A 19,421-nucleotide genomic window follows, 5' to 3' on the forward strand; every position below is an offset into this window, starting at 1 on the left:
AACAGAGTAACTAAAATGAATGAGTTATGTAAAATGAGTGCTTAAATTGTAAACATCTTATTTTGGGTGCCTAAAATGAAAAATTTTAACAGTTGAGTAACTATTTATATAGTTTATCCTATTTTTAAACGCATCCTCATGTTCTATATAGTGATTTAAACACGTATACGAGTGTGATAAAATCTCTAGGTATTCTATTAAAATAAATGGGAAAATGACATAGGAAAACCGTGTTTTAGGTCACTCTAAATGAAAAACCCCAAACCTATTAATTATGTCGTTTTCACTCTCAAGCCAAACGTGGTAGTCACAAAAAATAAAAAATAAAAGGCTTTATTTACTATTTAACCCCTGAACTACATCTATTTTTCCACATTGATACTTAAACTTTTTTTGTCCTATTTTAATATCTGAACTATAGTTTTGTTATACTTTTGGTCCTCCTTGACTGAACAAAAAAATTAAAATATAATTTTTATTAAAATTATAAAAAATATTTAAAATCATCAAAATTTAAATTATCAAAATAAAAATAAAAATTGAAAAATTTTTAAAACATTATTTTCAATTATATATATTTTAAATAAATTTTTACAATTTTAATAAAATTTTATATTTTTAACTTTTTTTTCTTCGATCAACGTTAATCAACAATCATGTCATCGGTCAACAATTACATCAACGGTCAACAAAGGACACATGGCATATTTTGATTGGTTGCTGTTTCTTTTTAATACCAAAAAGTATCAATGTGGAAAAATGAGTATAGTTCAGGGGCTAAATAGTGAATAAAGACAAAATAAAAATCTAAACTGAAAATCCTGGGCGCGTGGGATACGAAACGAATCTCTGCCATGTCTTTCCACTTCACCGTGTTCTTCGGCTTCCTGCTTTTTTATTAATATTTATTTTTTCTTTTTATAGGTTAATTAATATTTGTAATTTAATCAGTGGTTTTTATTAACTGAAAATTTTAAATCAGAAAAATAAAAAATATTTTTCAAAATTTTTAATATTTTAATCTCTCTCTCCAATCATTATTTATTTGTCTGTGAAAAAACACTCAAGTTTTATTTATTTATTTTAGCTTAAAGCCAAAGAGTGGAAGTTCTTTCATGTTTCATTGATATGAAGTCAAGAGATCGTGTAAGTTCTTTTGTTTTTTAAAAATCTAATCATAATCATAATCATGTTATGCACTGCAAAAGTTACTTTCCAACTTTCCACTTCTAAATCTTTTTGTTTTCTCACTTTACTAGAAATTTTAGCTTGTTTCTGCTTTCTATAAAGCCATGTTTTGATTTATAGTTCTATGAGAACTCCTTCTACTGTTACTGGATTTCGTGAGTAGAGTGAACTTTTCCATCTTTAAAAAAAAAAAATTGAATTTCTTTCGATATTAGCGTTTGTAGTGATTGGGGGTAAAAGATTAAACGCACAAAAAAACATATATTCAGTGATGCATTTGTTGCCTGATGTTATGCTATGAAACTTATTAATGAACTGCTTCACCCTCACACTTCAATGAAGCTTGTTGGGGCGGGGAAGAGGCATCAAGCACTAATTACCTGACCCAAATTGCCATATAAAGCTGTGTCGGTGTTTATATTTTGCGGGTCACTAATGTTTATAATTTCGTTTTTATTGCGAGATTTGTGCCCTCTCATCTGCTTGTTGGCTTATGCCTCCGTTTCTTTAGAAAGTTAAATTATTGTGCCTTTATTTCCTCTTTCTTGACAGATACCTCTGGTTACTGAACGGAAAAGTTGTAGCTCATGTCTATGTAGCCTTATTCCAGCTACTGCTCTGCTTTGTATAGTTTACTTCCTTGGGAGTTCATATGTCGCACCAGCAAATAAAGAGGTATATGTGCCACTTTTTGTTTCTGTAATCCATATCATATGACTGTAAATCCACGTATTTCGCTTTCTATATGCGTGAATGAGCATCTTTTTGTGTGTTTTTCATAAAATATTACCTAGTTTAATTCATTATCATTCCGCAGGTTAATAATCTATAGATCCCATTCTTTTAACTTGTGTTATCAGTGTACAGTTTAAGTTACTATCAATTTATTTGGAAGTTGGTGTCACAGAAAAAATAGAAAGCAATATATTGATTGGAGAATAATAATTGTTCCATTCATGCAGAAATTGTCTATGTGGGGAGTGACTGACTTTTTGCAAAGCTCAAACAAGTGCAAGGTCTGTTTATGAGTCTTTGAAGGTTTTACTTAATCGCATTCCTTATTTCTGAAAATTTTTCTGTTCTAGCAATCAACATTCTGACTGTAGTTTCTTATGTTTGTATATATCCTTAGAGCCAATGCAAGCCCCTTGGAAGTGAGCCATTACCTGAAGGCATCATCACAAATACATCTAACTTGCAAATGAGACCTTTATGGGGCTTCCCAAAGGTAAAAGTTTATGAAATGACTGACGGAAGTTTCAATCAAAGCTATCATGTCTCCTCTATCAGACTTTAACATTGAACTGTGTTCTGATGATGTGCACACATTGTTTGTAAAGAAGGAGAAGGTCTCCACTAGCTTATTTGCAGTTGCTGTTGGAATAAAGCAAAAAGATATCGTCCATAAAATGGTCAAAAAGGTAAAATACAATTCCTTTGATCTTTACATATGATTTTTGCTTCTATATATATATATATTTGAATTTGATTGCTCTTTGTTTATAATTGTACAGTTTCTATCTAGTGGTTTTGTTGTAATGCTTTTCCACTATGATGGTATTGTTGATGAATGGAAGGATTTTGCATGGAGTGATCAAGTCATACATGTTTCTGCACGCAATCAAACTAAATGGTAAGACATCTTAGGCTTCTAAATCAATAGCAGTTTATATTGGAAGTAGCATTATTCTAAATCTCATTCTGGATTTTGTTTCTTGGTGACTAGGTGGTTTGCAAAGCGTTTCTTACACCCTGGTATTGTTTGGGAATATAGCTACATTTTCCTTTGGGATGAGGACCTTGGAGTTGAAGATTTTCACCCGAAAAAGTAAGTTGAAATTTGAACTATAACATAAATTTGACAGAAGTTTGCTCATTCCTGTTGCTTTATGAAAAGAAATACCATTACTATCCAAGTATAAAAATATTGCTAATAAGCATCTGCTGCATGATAACAAATGAAAGTTGCAGGACGAGGAAGTTTATGATGGCTTTTATTCAAGAATTCTTGTTCTAGCTTGTAGTACTTATAGCTATAGGCTTCTCTTAGTTATGCTCCGAAGAGTCGAGAATGACTGCAGAGCTGACAGAGAGCATTGGTTAAGCTGGTGATGTGTTGATGAAATTGTGATAGTTACTTTAAAGCTTATGAAATTGTTTCCTATGTCTGCTAACTTTTGCTATCATCTTTATTAAAAAGAACCGAGAAAGTGTTTGGGCCACATCTTTTATATAATTTCTACTGATAATCTATTTTATAAGTACTTGAAACTGAAATAGAAGTTAATTTGGTATTGTCAGATATGTGTCAATTGTTGAGCGCGAAGGGTTAGAAATATCACAGCCTGCTCTTGATACTGCCAAATCAGAGGTACACCATCAAATTACTGCACGTGGAAGGAAATCAATAGTGCACAGGTTCTTCTATTCATTTATTTCTTGTATCTATTCTGAATGCTACTTCCGTTATGAATTCATTGTATTTTCCAAACCACACAGGCATTATTTAAAATGCAGTCTATTTAAATTAGTTTCTTACATTGCATCATTGTGTATGGTTTCTATTTGCAGGAGAACTTTTAAACATGGTGTTAACAGGACAAGTTGTGATGGCCATAGTAAGGCACCTCCATGCACAGGGTAAAGTTTTATGTTGTGAAATTACTAAATATTTTCTCTCTATTTCTGTTGTTGTCAAGAGTATCTTTTCTATTGATACTTCCAAAAGAATTTATGCTTATCTTCAGCAATTACAGTGCAATTTGACAAAATTATTCAGTTTGAAAGTATTTCTCAAATGCTGGTTCTACTTATGAATTAAGAAGAGAATGTTACAGATGGATAGAAATGATGGCCCCTGTTTTCTCAAGAGCTGCCTGGCGTTGTGTATGGTACATGATTCAGGTTTGCCTTCCTTACTCTTTTTTCCTTATTTTTCTTCCTTTTTCTGAGAGGAGTAGGGAGGTCAATTGCTATATATATATTCGCTAGCATACTGTTTAGCGCAGAATACAAGATGATACATCTTTATTATGGAGCTAAATTAACTAAACATCTCTGGTTTTGCAAGATGGTGAATGTCCCTTAATGCTGTATTAAAATGTTTTTAAAATTGTCTCCTACATCAGATATTTTTTAAAGTCACATCCTTGGTCTGTTATTTACCTCTCCTTTATTTATTTGGTTTTCCAGAATGACTTGATTCATGCATGGGGCTTAGATATGCAACTTGGCTATTGTGCACAGGCAAGCTACTTTTAAACGGGTTTCCCTTGTATTTGTTAAGCCGAAATGAATGTTGCATAACTTGTTTTCTTTAATAGGGTGATCGAACTAAAAATATTGGGGTTGTTGATGCTGAGTACATAGTCCACTATAATCGCCCTACACTAGGGAGCACAGTTGAAAAGAATCACTCTACTCTTCAAGGTGGAAACAAGGTTAGATATTTAGCAGATTTATCAACGAGATATTAATGGTGCATTATGTTCTGTATTTAAGCAATATGATCCTTGGATATGGTTCTAAGCAAGTTGGAGATTGTTGCATCTCAAGTCCTGGTTCATTCTAGTACTTTAATGCTACTGTTGTGTCAATATAATCCCTCCCTCCCTCCCTCGTGTTCGTTAGAATTAACAAACATAATATGGAACACATTTGTTTAGGACATAATATCAATCATTGTAGAAAGTGTAGCTGAATGGAGAAATCTTTCTTGCTTAGACTCAATTATGAATGAAGTTAAGGATTTCTGTTCGATATTGGACCAATCAACTTCTCCTTTATTTTCCTCATTAATAGGAATTATAGCACCCATTTACATCTTCAGGTGCCTGAGATCTGTATTATATGGGTATTTAAAAGGGAAGAAAGGACCTTGGCAACTTTTGGACCATAAAGGAACTTTTCATCCTGAACCCAGTATTTTTCTGGCTAATGTCTAGTGCCTCAGGATCAATATAAGAAACTGGCCCAGTTTTGTATTAGTTATAATGTGAACTAATTCAGCAGTGCAGGTTAGCTTGCACTAGCTGATGTGCCCATCCATAAATATGAAAATGAAACTATATTAAATGTATGTTCATTGTTGTTCTATTCCAAGTATATTATGGTACTTAGGTATTTTGTCTTTGCTAACCATATTGATTGTTTCTTTATTGCAGACATATTCTCATCGACGTGGAAAAGATCCTAGAGTAGAAGTAAGTATCTGGGTATATTGCATTCTGTTGTCCCGCTCCCTTAACTAGTTGAACTTACCTTTTGTTCAATCTTTATCCATGTTTTTGAGACTCCTGCATTATGAATTCTTATTCTTGTTACATGCATATTATATTCATCATGCTGTTCTAAAATAAAAAACCATCTAGTTTCACCACGATGCAAAATACGTATGCGTAGGTACTTCTGTCATTGTTTCAACCAAATGAAACGAAACTGCTAGTTTTGAATGTTTCATTATTACAAGATGACAAAAACAGATGGAACACCTTTTCTTTTTTCCTTTGGTTGGGCATTGACTCCCTTGTAGTCATATAAGTTTGTAGAACACCATGTTTTCCTTATTGGAGTATGAATTTGATCTATATAGGTAAGGAGACAGTCATATATCGAGTTGGATATCTTCAGAAAACGATGGGAAAAAGCTGTCAAGAACGATAAATGCTGGGCCGATCCATATCAATAGCAAATAAATGAGTGCATCACCGTGTGATTCATCGGCTACAGCTAAAGCCATGTAAAATATATACATCATTGTGCATTTAAAGATGTTGCAAAACAGAAGAGACTGAGCTGGTGCTATGATCGGTTCTCTCCACTGGCCATGAGAACCTGATTTGATTGGATAGCATTTTTCCTCCTATGGTTGCCAAGTTCAGTTCATTTGTTTATATTCGATACAGGTCCAGAATTGTAGTCGCTCCATTTTTTAGTCGCAATAAAGAGATTATGTATATAGAAACTGTTCAGAAATAAGGTGCCTTTGTTTTGTTTACTGATTTCATGTTATAACGGTTACCATGTATCAATTTAGGATATGTTGGTGTATTTATAAAATTGTCTTTTCATAACTTATAGTCATCTTCCATCCACTCTCCATAATTACATGAAATGCATTTTTTGTCTGTAGAGACCAACAAGTAGATTTTATTCACGACTGGATTGGTCAGCTCCATTCATTTAGTTGTAGAGATGCATCAACCCACCCACCTTGTGAAAGATATGAGCCTGGACAAAGCTTTCAGGAAGATTAACAGGTCAAACCTATGGAAAGGGCCTTGGCAACAATGTGGGCTCTAATGTTAGAGGTATATCTAACAACAACTTCCTTTTCCATTCTCTGGAAGTGGTGGAATGACATTGGTCGATTCAAACTCAAGTAGGGAAAAATCCTCTTTTTATTCAAAAGTTGAGTCATGCGGAGATGGCTAGTTGAAGGGCCAAGGGTTTTGCTACAATTATGACGAGCCCTATTCATTTGGACATCAATAAAAGAAGTTGTTCTGGTTGGAAGTAGACTATCATGATGATATTGTGTTAGACCAAGGCTAAGGCTGTAAATAAATAGATTGTTGAACAAATTACTCGTGAATTACTCATATAATATTTGTTTATATTCGTTTATTAAGTTAAAATAAATGAGTATAAACGAATAATTTATGTTCAGTTACTACATGAACGAGTTTGAATAAAGATGTGTTGAGTTCGTTTATGCTCGCGAACAAGCTCGTTTACAGACTCACTTATTTAAAGATAACGTTTTCCTATGAAAAATACTTAAATAATATTTTCCCTCTGTTTTTATATTTAAATTTAGCTAATTTGTTTGTTTGGTTGGTTTATTGTTTGTGAACATTTTCATTTAACGTTTACGAACATGTTCATTTAACATTCGCAAACATATAAATGGACATGTTCACGAATGTTAAATGAATCAAGCTCAAATGTACCAAATACTTTATTCTTTTGAGCTTGGTGATCGTTGGTCTGCGTGCACCAAAAACAAACATTTTATAAAACAATTTAAAAGCGCGATTTTAACTATAAGCATACAGTGTCAAATTGTAATATAGTTTTTAATTACAATGAAATATCTTAAGATTATACTTAAGGGATTGTCAAATTAGTAAATGTGTTATTCAAATTAATTATTAATCTAGTAGATTCACGAATTATTAATGCAACTAAAACGATGCAACACCATAAAATGAAAGTTAATTACTAATTGTTATTAAGTCAACACATAATTTCAATTGAACTGTCTATACTCTTAATTCGAATTACTCTCTCGGTCTCCTCTTAATTAAAATTTATCACCCAAGCTCTTTTCTCGATCTCACTTAGACATATAATTTTTTCCGGTCTCATCGTTCAGCACGATCCTACCAAATGATTACACAACAAACTTTCCTTTCAGTCTTGTTTGCCTAGATATTTTACTAGAGTCGTAAGTTAATTATAGTATTTCTGAATAATTTGATTAAAATCGAATAAAAACGAATCAATCAAATATAGGTAAAAGTTCATCAAACAATTAAATAATCAATCAACCATTAAGAATAATATAGTACATAATTCATTCAAATTTTCATACAAATAATGTATTAAGCAATTGGATAAATGAAATATATATATATATATATATATATATATATATAAAATAGAATGAAAAGAAACGCTGATGTAAATATCAATTCAAGTGCCAAATTTTGAGTTATCTCCGGATGATAAGTTCTGACAAGAGATAGAAAAATGTCACCGCACTAAATCAAAGTCCAAAATAAAATAAAAATGTCAGACATGCACATGCAATCTACGTCTCGAGACTTTGCACATTTGGAACAAAGTTTGGCTACTGACTTGCTTGTCTCAAGACTTCGAGCCATATGTCTCGGGACTTTACCACCAAAATGCCTTAAAAACCTTAGAATACTTTGGTATTGACTTAAAAACATTTGGATAAATTAAACCACATTCAAAATATATTTTTGAGTACTTTGCAAGTCTTTGAAATGCTTTGAAAATGTTTGATCGCTAAATGACTTAGTTAATAAAATTTTATCTTAAATGTTGTTATATCAAAAACTTGAGACATCAAAGCTAACATAATCTCACCGTTTAGTACAACCTTACACCGATAAATAAAACACAAAAAAGAAGAAAAGATTGAACACAAGAAATTGTTATGCAGCTTGGACCTAACCTACATCAGTGGGGCCATGCTTGGAAAAGAATTCCACTATACTAAATATTAGGGTACAAGCACTGATTTAAGTCAAATCTATCCTAACTTTCATGCTAAGGTACAAGTAAATCACTCAAAGGTAAAAATAAATTGTTGCTCACAAATTGAACTCAATTGTGCATTCTAAACTCTCTCAAAACTCATACAGTTCTCACTTTAATGCCCTCTATTTATACAACATCTAAAAGCCTATCACATAGTGGGTCAATTTTTGGTTTTACAAGGATGAATCTTGATCTCTTTGAATTATCTAGCAATGCACAATTTATTTACAATAGTCATCAAATTTACCTGGGAAATTATATCTGAAGATGTTTAAATATATTCTCATCAACCACAAAAAAAATTTGTATATTATTTTCATTTTGTTCAGCAAATATCGCTTGGATTGGCACATGTACAAATGGGATGAAATTTATTATATTCAATTCACTGAAGCTATTAATTTTCAAGTTTGCAAATTCAGTTGACTTGGGATGCATTTTTTGGTAGAATCCAAGCATTTCTAGGTCAAGAAGTCTCTGGATTGATGAAAGAGGTATCTCTTAACTCAGAAACGCAATTTGAATAACTTGATCTTGAGTTAGAGAGCTCAAGTTAATGGTCATTTTAGTGAAAACTGCATGAACAGAATTTTTTAACGATATATTATTACGAGAATTATAAGTTTTGGGCTTTGATTTTGTGTTTAAATCACATTAGGTTCAATTTTAAGACTTTAATTTTGATATTATATATGGCCAATATTATGTTTTGTTCTTTATTTATTCTGATTTTGAAGATAGTTTCGAGTATTTAGGTTGTTTAGAAGTTTTATATTTCTTAATTGACAAGAAAGTTTAGTTCAACTAGAATTACTTCTTGTTTAGTCAAATTATTCATTAGAAAATGATTAATAAAATGCATTGTGTTGATGAATTATCCTCAATAAAAAACTGATTAAACCTTTGTAAAAAAATCTCCATAGGGTAAGACAGATTGTGTGAAGGCATAACAAGAATTTCAACATTACAACTTGTGCACCAAGCTGTTGCCATCATTTTGTTGGATGGTGAATGAGATTAGCAGATCACTCCTATAAAGGCAACAAATACACAATGTGTCTCTAAATCCTCTTATCCCTCAACAAGAGCTCCTTTTTCCTTGGTAACAGCAGAGAGTCAACCTACAGTTGCTTATGGGGATTTCATGCTTTACAACAGACATTAATGAGTCTACAAATATTAAAAACACCACCTTACAACTCACAATTGTAGCTAAGGGCTTAATTGCCTCCACCCAACAACCAACTACCCTATAATACTTGCGCTGGCTGTACCTACATATCTATATGCATTAATAGTATCACCACAACTCTCTTATCCACCAAGCTCACCATTATTTAAATCCTCTGCTGTTTAGGGCATTTCCACCTACAAAACCTCATCTTTTTAAATAATTTCATATGCCCCCACTATTCGTAGAACTGGGCCACCCGACTCAAAGCATCACCTGCCGGAATTTGGCTACACACCAGAGACACATAGCCAAGTGTTGAAAATGCATTTTGGAAAACACTTGCAGCACGAGGACTGCAACTGTTGATTGTGGATATGTTTGAAGTCATCTCATGTTATCATCAGCACTTTGAGTCAGCAGAACTACACACTTATAACTCTGAAATAGGCCCTTTTGATTGAAAATGAATGTGAATAATTTAATGGCCATAAAAAGTAAATACAAATTATACATTGAAAATAGCTTTTGTCAACCCAAAAAAGCATCTCTTTAAAGCTTTTACTTTTGGTATCACTTTTCTCATCTAAAATACCTTTTCCCTGTTTCTGCCAATGAAAACACATTTTTGTACTGCCAAAAAGTAAGCCTTAATGACTTTTTTTCACTTTTGGTGCTCAAAATTCATAAATTTAATTTGAATCTTAATTTTCTTGATAATGCGTATTATCTTTTTTAAATTAAAAAAAATTATGAATATTTGTAATCTGTAAAACTCATATTTTCATGTTATCTCCAGAAAAATTTTAAAAAACCCCAAAAAAATGACAGATAAACTATTCTCGACATCAAGCCCATCGTTTAAATCTCTTTTCAACCACTTCTCCATTCTCTCAACCTTGTTTCTGTCGTTCTTTCATGGAAAGAGGTCCCAAATATAGAGCACATTAAAAGCTGACAAACAAACTCAGAGAACAGCAACGAGAATGGTTTGGTTCACAAGCCGTTGAAGGCAGTCTGCGCTGTTAAGTAGCAGACGTAGATCCCCAAATACTCAAATGAGAATGAAATACGCAAATGACCTAGATCCCCAATATCTAGGGTTTTCTCTTTGTTTGTTTCTGCTTTGATTTGAATGGAACTATGCACCTAAACCATTTATATTTGAATTATATTGGCTTTTCATTTTATTTTTCTGGATTTTTATCGAGAGAGAGACGAATGAAGAAAGGATTCATCCTACCTTCTCTACAAATGTGATCAGCACATGAAAAATAAAATATATATTTTAATTTAGTTTAATTAAGAAAAAATATTAAATTCTAAAAGAGAAGAACATATATTTAGTATTTTTTTAAAAATTATAAATTTTATACATTTATTTTATTTTTTAAAATTAATTAATTATACATTATTAGTGTTGAATCATAGGTATTTTATTTGTGTCTAAATAAACAATGATTTACTCTTATTAGAAGTGTAGTCCCTAAAATTAAAATTTTTCTTTAAACCCTTCAACATTTATAAAATTTTAAAAAGTATATGGTAAAATTATAGTTTAGTCTTTCAAAGATGATTAAATTTGATTTAATCTTTCTAGAAACTATAAAGATATAAGGTAATATATTGGTAAAATTACATTTTAATTCTGTTATATCCCAACTTAGACTACACATGTGACACTTTTAGAAAGCATGCTTGAAGATGGTTCTCCACCTTCCGTCCATCAGGTCGTCCTTAGCTACTCAATCTCCTGAATGTACCACCCGCTAATAGAGGATTACATCCCCTTTTATTAGGCTACTTGCTCATCATGATTTGGCTACACGATTTTTAGTGTGAACACTTTCCTCAAAAATCATTAGGGTTCACCTGAGCATAACAACTTTGTACTCTCTCATAAAGCATAACAGAATGGGTTTCATTGTACACATCCCTCACATACTCCATAATGATAACTACCTTGCCACATCACTACTACAATGCAAGAGGACTTCCCCTATGAATACCCTCCAAAGCAATAAGAAAAGGATATTCTTACCCTGAAGCAATCCTCAATTACTCATCCCTGCAACCAATTCCTCCATAACCTTCACAACCTACTTCTTTCTCCGACTCTTTGCTGTTTTGGTGAACTGATCCTCTTTCGGACCATCACCTTCTCCTCTCTAGCTCATCCGTTGTTGAGACTTGTATCGACAAATTCTTATAAAAATATGTAACTTAGTTTCGGCCTCTCTAAAAAAAAAAAGAGCTATGTCCCTAGCCAAGATATTGACGAACATGAAGCTAAAGCATTTGTAATGTATATAGATTATATATATAGGATTGAGGTGAGCGAAATCGAATTGTGTGAAAAAAATTTCGAATTAATTGAAATCGGAACAAGTTGAATCTCTTCCAAGTTGCATAGTTGATTATTTCACCCATTAATAAAAGAATAATGAAATAATTAATCATTGTGATGAATACAAACAAACATTTCCACCGTACTAACCACTAACGTTAATTTATACCATAAATAATATTCTCATTATTAAAACATGCAATATTTTATCACAAATCTTTGAAAAAAAGAAATAATAAAACAGTGCTTAGCATATATCTTGGAAAAAAATGAACAAATCCCACCGGAGATAGCTAACAGAAAGAATTTAGAGATGGCAGCCAAAGCAATTACAGGTCTTGGGAGTGAAAGAGCAGAAACCAAAAGGTCTGTTTGGAATGTTGCAATTGATAGCATAGCAGCAAGGAGATGGCAAACAAACACCTCTAGCTCCACCACAACAAGTACAAACCGCACATATCTGAAATCTCCTTAAATTCCTTTTGCTTTCATTAAACAACATCATCATCTTCACCATCTTTTCTTCCATAATTGGAACCATTTCAGATGACCCATTTACCTTCAAATCCATAAACAATGAAAACACTCAAATCTTTGTCGTGAAAATCAAAGAGAGAAGCAAGGATTTTGACTTACTTGACCCATAGTCGTAGCCTCATTGTAATTGAAGAAACAAGATGAAAAGAACAGAAAGAGGAGACAGAGAGGGACCCCATAAGCAGACTTCATGTTTCTTCAACTGGTTTTCTTTCTTTCTTTCTTTCTTTTTCTTATGTAAGGAAAGATGAGTAGATTTTCTTTTTGGGGGGATGAAAAGTAGTAGTATTTATTTAGTTGAAGTAGTTTTTCTTTTTGGTGTAAATCATAAATGAAAAAGATTTGAACAGCTTTGGGTGGTGCTCAATGGACTGCATCTTAAATGGATTTAGCTGTAGAAGTGGAAAATTTTAGTTTCCTGTGGAATTGCTGGTTAGATTTTAGAATAAATGTCCTTGTATATACATTTTTCAAATAATTATTACACCATGTTTGGTTAAGTGTATTGGCATAGTCATTACACTAGCATGAGCTACACGTGACACGTTATATGTCATTAAGTTGCAAGAAGTGGATTTGGACAAGCTTTTTTCTTTTATTGTGAGGTGTGACCAAGGAAGAGTCATATATATGAATTTCTTTTTGGTATTATTTATATCGGTTTTATGATTTATGTTTCGTATTTATGGTTATCATTTTAGTAATATCATCTTAAGGTTTAAATATGTGTTATCTTTTGAGAGTGTAATATATTTTACCATTGCACCTAACAATTGTTGGTAAAGATACGATAAATTTGCTTTTCGTTTAGGCTTAGATATTAAAGAAATGTCTTTGAATTGAAATTGAAATTAAATAATTGTTTTATTTTAATTAATTTGAATTCTTAAAAGTACTTTTATCTTATTTAAATTTGGCGTAATGATAAATTTAGTCTTCAACACATATATTTTTTTGTCAATTTGTTCTTTATTTTTTAATTAAATTTAACTATTAAACTTTCAAAAAAGTTAAATCAATTTTTAAATGAAAATACTAATTGAAGCATTAATTTTTTAATGATTTTTACATGGCAACCTGCATAGCAGTCCATGTGTATTTCATGCTGACATGTCACTATTTGATTTATACGACACAATAGATTGTCATGCAAGCTATCATGTTTAAAAATTTAATAATCAATACTGTCATAAAAAAAGCAACAATTCGACTCTTTCTGAAAGATTGGTTTGTTAATTCAACTCTTTTTAAAATGTTGATGGTTAAATTTAACTATAAAAAAAAAAGAATAAGAACCAAATTAACAAAAGATGTAAACAGTAATTAAGGGCTAATTTTATTATTTTGTCTATAAATTTAAATATGCCAAAGGTTCCTATACTTTTTAAAATTTAAAATATAGTCCATATACTTTAGTTTTGAGATATTATTAAGTCCCTATGTTTTTTTATATTTGAAAATCTTTATCCCTCCATCATCAATTTTGTTGTTAGAATTGTTAAGTTGGTTGTTATAATAAAAGGTAAATAACTCTTTTATCCCTCATTATTTATAATTGTGTGTCAATTTGGTCCTTACTCTCTTTTGTTTATAAACAATTAAAAAATGTTTCAAAAGTTAAATTTTTTTTTGTATTTTCAATAAAAATATTAGAAAATATTTAAAAAATTGTGAAAAATTAAAACTCTTTAAAAATTTTTAAAAATAAAAATAACGTTATTTACTTAGACCTATTAATGTTGGGCCGTGGCTTGGGTCCAAAAAAGATTTTAAGTCCAGGTTATGTTTGGTCCCACCTATTTAAAAAGTTCATTTTATTATTCAAAAATAATAAAATACTAAAAATATATTTTATATTAGTATTTTATAATTTAATTTAATTTAAAAATATTTTTATTATATAAATTGAGCTTGGACCAGGATGTGCAAGTTGCCTGACCCATGGACATGTCTTTTAATTTACTCCATGAATGGTAATTCCGAACTTTGAACTATTCATTTCGTCCATATTAAAACAAATTTGAATATTTTTTTAATTTTCATTTAGATTAATTATATATCAAAACTATTTTATATAAATTTAATTATAAAACATGTAAAATATTAGTATAAAATATTTTCTAAATAATGATACAAACCTTGAATCGGCTTGACTTGGATTGAGCTTGGACAAAGTTTTTTTTTATGTCTTAGGGCGAGCCGACCTAAATTTAATTTAAATATTAAAAAATATTTAAAATTAAATTTTATTATAAAAATTAATATATAAATAAATTTTTAATATGTTATTATTTTGAAAACTGAAATAAGCATTTTGATTGGGGTGAACCAATAACGGGTTTGAATTTTGAATTTTTTTTCTTTACCTGGGCAATAACCCAACTCGGCTTGGCCTATGGATAACTCTAAATAAATAACACTTTTTTTTTGAATTTTTGGGAAAATATATTTTCATATGTTTTAAATTATTTTATTTTTAAATATATAGCATTATAAATATAACAGAATTGAAACGATAATTAATAACAGATTTTAATTTTACTCTAATTAGTGTCTAAATATAATTCATATTTACATATGAATACACTAATTGATGTGTATAATTTGTCTTGATTTGAATGGAATGGTGATTAAAATTTTTATTAAGCATTCGTTTAACACGGATTCAAACCGTATTACCTCGTCCCTAGTATTGTATATAAAAGAAAATCTACTAACGTAAAAACGAATATGGGCCATGCAACAATGCAGTGCACTCCTAAGCTTGTTGGGGGAGTTCCTTGCGTGAGTTGCTTAATTACTGTTTGGGTGGACGTATCTACAAGTTGGCACATTCTAGTATTTTAGTATTTCAAGTTGTAAGAAGAGAAACAAGATATTTCTTATTGTTTTCAGCTGATAGATAGATAATTACAACACAAACAAGTCCTGGACTCTTTCTTCACCAGCCAGAGTTGGTGAATAAGTGGCTGAGCCTCAGATATTATTATTATTCCATGGCATATGCTAAGTAATAACATAGTAACATGGTAGAGCCTTAGGGGCAATACACTTGTATCTATTTCCTCTTCTTATTTTCAATGCTCAAACATGCATTGTATATATATATAGTGTGTGTGTATTATTTGCTAATTACTCAGGACAGCAGCGATAAGTGTAAAACACGTCCATCACTTTGGAACACTCAGGGCAGATCATTATCCCTGGAATCTGACCCATAACCGGCAGGTGAAGGTTGATGCAGCTATGCACATCCCTGGTTATTAATTCCTTGTACTTTTTTATTCCTTCAAGGAAACGAACCCCGATCATGTCGCTTCTCCACATCTGGTAGTCTTCCATGATAGTTAGAGCTGTTTTTCCGCTGGTTGTGACCATGGCACCTTCTCCCATGGAGAACATGGCCCATTCTTCCCCATTCCCGCCGTACCCAACAACTTTCAATGCCTCCTGCATTACCTCATCCTTCTTGCCAAGTCGGATTTTGGCGTACAATATGCTCTCCAGTCGACTCCAAAACTGCCACTGTGATTCAGATTGAATAACCAGAACGTCTCGACCCAGCTGGTTCCTCGTTAGCCCTTTGCCTTTGTTCTTCCCCACTCCCAAGTACACAAGTTTTAAGGTAACACCGGCACTGCGTGCAGCATATTTCACTTTCTGGATGAACTCCTGGTTCCATGATATATCCCCACCACCAAACAAGCATACAAGTGTCCCCTCGCTCTTTGTCTAATGAATCAGAGTAGCCATTAAGCACCTCAAAAACTGAACCAAAAATAAATACAGAAATTTAGAGATGAAAAAAAAATACCCATGATTGTATGTCTATGCCACTGTCACCGGGAAGGATAAGTTGATCAAACAGCAAGTCGAGCCTCCAAGTCCAACCATTTCGCTCGTCCAATTCGTTCCACAGCGTTATTTTATCAGTGAAAGGGAAGGCCCTATTACCCCATGCCCACAACATAGGGAGAGCATTTAGGCATGTTATTTCCCCAACTTCATTCACCGACACAGCAATCGCTTCCTTTATAAAGTGCCAATCCCTCTTGATGTACTGAATGACTTCTTCTTCAATCCTGGATGGCTCAACCCCAATCCATTTCGTCATTTGTCTCAGCTCCCAAAACCTTGCCGCTGCTTTCTTATCGTATGCCAACGAGCCCACGATTGGGAGCCACACGATTTCATACTTGCCCTCATTCTTTTCGTACAATCTCTCGAGAACCTTAATTTCTTCTATAGAGATGTTGAGATCCGATATCAGAAATAACACATGCTTGTTTCTCAGTTTTTCAGAATCCCGTACCTGTACCCCCAAACAAATCAAACCTCAAAACCCCAGATTCTGAAACAATGGATCCCACAATAATCTGCAGTGGAAGTGTGTGTAATTTGAACCAACCTCAATATATTTCTTGATTTTTGCTATCAGTTCCGAGGTACTGATTTCGGACACTTCCTCATACCAATTTGGAGAAATTCTCTCTGCGCCTGTGATCACACGTAAAATATAAATTACATTTACTCCATTACCAGACACCATGAGAAAATTTCTTATATAAATTTATTAAAAATTGACGTTGAAAAATTTTAAATTTCATGATTGTATTTTTTAAATTTATCAAAATATAAAAATATATGAAATAATATTTGTTGCTTGTAAAAGAAATGTCCTTTTAATAATTTCGGAAGTAAGTTGTGACCTGATTATTGTGTGACCTCAATTCAGTCAAGCATAAAATTATAATAATTAGTAATTCGATGATATGCGTGTCCGCGTAGAAACCACACATTTAGAACATAAGTGTTGGTTTAAAAATAACATCAATGAAATATAAAATAATCAAAACAAAGCTTTGATTGAAATAGTAAAATTGCAAATAACAAATATGACATCATTATGGTCCGTGCATTATTGAAGTTTTAGTATATAATATGATTTTCAAATATCTTTTTATTATCGATAAATTTAGTGGATTGAATTGTTAAAATATAAATCGTAAAAATATATCAAAAATGATTTATTCAATTGTATATTTATAATAATTGATTTTTATTGTAATTATCAATATAATTGTAAGTTGTAACTTCGGTGAGGAAAAAAAACTTACCAAAATACTTCATGTTATCTTGAAGTTGAATATTTATTTCATTAACTGTTTTGAAAGCGATTCTAATTCAACATGAACATCCCTAAAATAGATGAAAAGTAGAAATAAATAAACATATAAATAATTAATCAATTTCGAGTAAATTGGTGTTTCTCGACAAATAATTTTAATTTCATCAATTTTGAAAGTGAGCAATTAGGGACAATTAATCACGGTATTAACGTATTTCATTAATTATAAGTCATTTTGATTGATATAATAATAATTTTATCACTTGAAGTTTACATATTTTTTAAATTTGATCTTTATTCTAAAAATTTAACAAATTTAGTCTCAACATTTGTAACTTATAAGAGTTAAATTTGTTATTATATGAATCAAATTCATGTAAAATTAACAAAAAAAGATTAACACGGTGATTAATTATCATTAGTTGCTCACTTTCGAAATTGACAAGTATTAAATTACTCCGATTTTTTTAAAGGGACTAATTTACTAAAATCAAAATTGAGAAGCACCAATAATTAATTAAGTTTGGAGTTGAGGATGGAAGGGGCTTACTCCCTTCTGCTTAAAACGGTTGAAATTTGTAAAACAATGTCGAAGATGTTTTTTGTAGCGTTGAGGTAAAGCTCCAGCATCGCCTCCTTCATGGATTCCTGTTTTAGGCGGTTGGAGAAGTCCAAATTGGTGCGTACCACTTTCAACATGCCCTCGATAAGCTTTGCTTCCGCAAGAGCGTTCAAATCGAGTTTGGGCGAGTAGCCTTTCAGGATATTAACTAAAAACTTAGCCATCGGCTCGTCATCACGATGCTTCACCAGCATCGACAACTCCCCGATACTGGAAGCAAAAGCTGCGATGGCTATCACCACTTTGGCGCTCCATGAATAACTGCGAAGCCTTTCCAGCACTGCTGTTCTGGTTTTCTCCACATTCCCGCTTCCTGCTGCTAAAAGATTGCATGACATCTACAATGGTGCAAGTACAATGCGTTTGATTAGTACATTCATAAATTAATCAAAACATGCATGCAGTGGTTGGTGTAAGAATAAATTTTGAGACAACAACCTCACAGGAGATATCTCGGATATCATTCAATACTTGGCGCATGCCTTGAAATGTCTCCAGGCTGCTGATCATCTTGTTTAACTCTGCAGATTGATCAATATCCTACAGCAAATAAAAAGCGTTTAAGTTGAGTTACCAACAAAGACAACCCATTTTGACTTAATAAGCTTGACTAGATGTTGGATCAGGCTGAGTGCTCAACCAACCGAGCTAATTACTTGCTGAACAAACTTATTTTTGGAGAAGTAGAGCAAAGTAAAATAAGGCAAATTAATGAAATTTTATAAAGCAAGTAACCTTGGAAGCAACAACAACTTGGAAAATGCTTTGGATGAGGTCGAGTAGATGTTGGCCAACATCAGGTTCAAGAGTTTGAAAGGAATTAGTTTTATTAGTCATCTGAATCTGTTGTGATGACTTGTCGAAGGAGTAGTAACGAGAAGCAGGGGGAGTTTTAGTTTCAGCTGCCATTGGTAGCTAGGAAGGGGAAGGTGGTAGGTCAAGATTCAAGTGGCAGATGCATTCGGACTATTATATACCAATCATGTCAGTTATGTGACATCATCATCATCATCATTTAAAGAAAAAGTTAGCTTTCATATTCTTTAGAAAATTGTATGCTTAAAACATGCTCCAACAACTATACTTTTCCTACATTTAATACTTAATTTTTCGGTTTTTAGATTTTAAATTCAATTAT

General features: G+C 32.0%; 3 protein-coding genes across 5 annotated transcripts; 1 reads left to right on the forward strand and 2 right to left on the reverse strand.

The window, feature by feature from the left end:
• Positions 1-940: 940 nt before the first annotated feature.
• Positions 941-6,260, forward strand: LOC105780445 (uncharacterized). 3 transcript variants are annotated; one of them, XM_052629751.1, is made up of 14 exons: positions 941-1,146; positions 1,741-1,863; positions 2,151-2,204; positions 2,321-2,416; positions 2,529-2,609; positions 2,703-2,821; positions 2,915-3,016; positions 3,490-3,606; positions 3,760-3,828; positions 4,011-4,092; positions 4,381-4,434; positions 4,512-4,628; positions 5,352-5,390; positions 5,780-6,260. In XM_052629751.1, the coding sequence occupies exons 1-14, from the start codon at positions 1,129-1,131 to the stop codon at positions 5,873-5,875; spliced, it is 1,167 nt and encodes a 388-aa protein (XP_052485711.1). In that variant the 5' UTR covers positions 941-1,128; the 3' UTR covers positions 5,876-6,260. The 3 variants fall into 3 exon arrangements, with proteins under 3 accessions (XP_052485711.1, XP_012460239.1, XP_052485712.1); XM_012604785.2 differs by having other exon boundaries at positions 4,026-4,092; XM_052629752.1 differs by lacking the exon at positions 941-1,146 and adding an exon at positions 1,211-1,343.
• A 5,898-nt stretch (positions 6,261-12,158) lies between these two features.
• LOC105781008 (hypothetical protein) lies at positions 12,159-12,910 on the reverse strand. Its single transcript, XM_012605574.2, has 2 exons — positions 12,633-12,910; positions 12,159-12,555 (listed from the first exon to the last, which is right to left on the reverse strand). The coding sequence occupies exons 1-2, from the start codon at positions 12,723-12,725 to the stop codon at positions 12,304-12,306; spliced, it is 345 nt and encodes a 114-aa protein (XP_012461028.1). The 5' UTR covers positions 12,726-12,910; the 3' UTR covers positions 12,159-12,303.
• Positions 12,911-15,389: 2,479 nt separating this feature from the next.
• Positions 15,390-19,214, reverse strand: LOC105780899 (protein SIEVE ELEMENT OCCLUSION A). The gene is made up of 7 exons (XM_052629281.1): positions 19,019-19,214; positions 18,722-18,823; positions 18,212-18,621; positions 17,651-17,712; positions 16,942-17,030; positions 16,348-16,845; positions 15,390-16,265 (listed from the first exon to the last, which is right to left on the reverse strand). The coding sequence occupies exons 1-7, from the start codon at positions 19,190-19,192 to the stop codon at positions 15,666-15,668; spliced, it is 1,935 nt and encodes a 644-aa protein (XP_052485241.1). The 5' UTR covers positions 19,193-19,214; the 3' UTR covers positions 15,390-15,665.
• Between the last annotated feature and the right edge of the window lie 207 nt (positions 19,215-19,421).

This window comes from Gossypium raimondii, chromosome 4 (assembly GCF_025698545.1).
Source record: "Gossypium raimondii isolate GPD5lz chromosome 4, ASM2569854v1, whole genome shotgun sequence".
NCBI classification, from domain to species: domain Eukaryota; kingdom Viridiplantae; phylum Streptophyta; class Magnoliopsida; order Malvales; family Malvaceae; genus Gossypium; species Gossypium raimondii.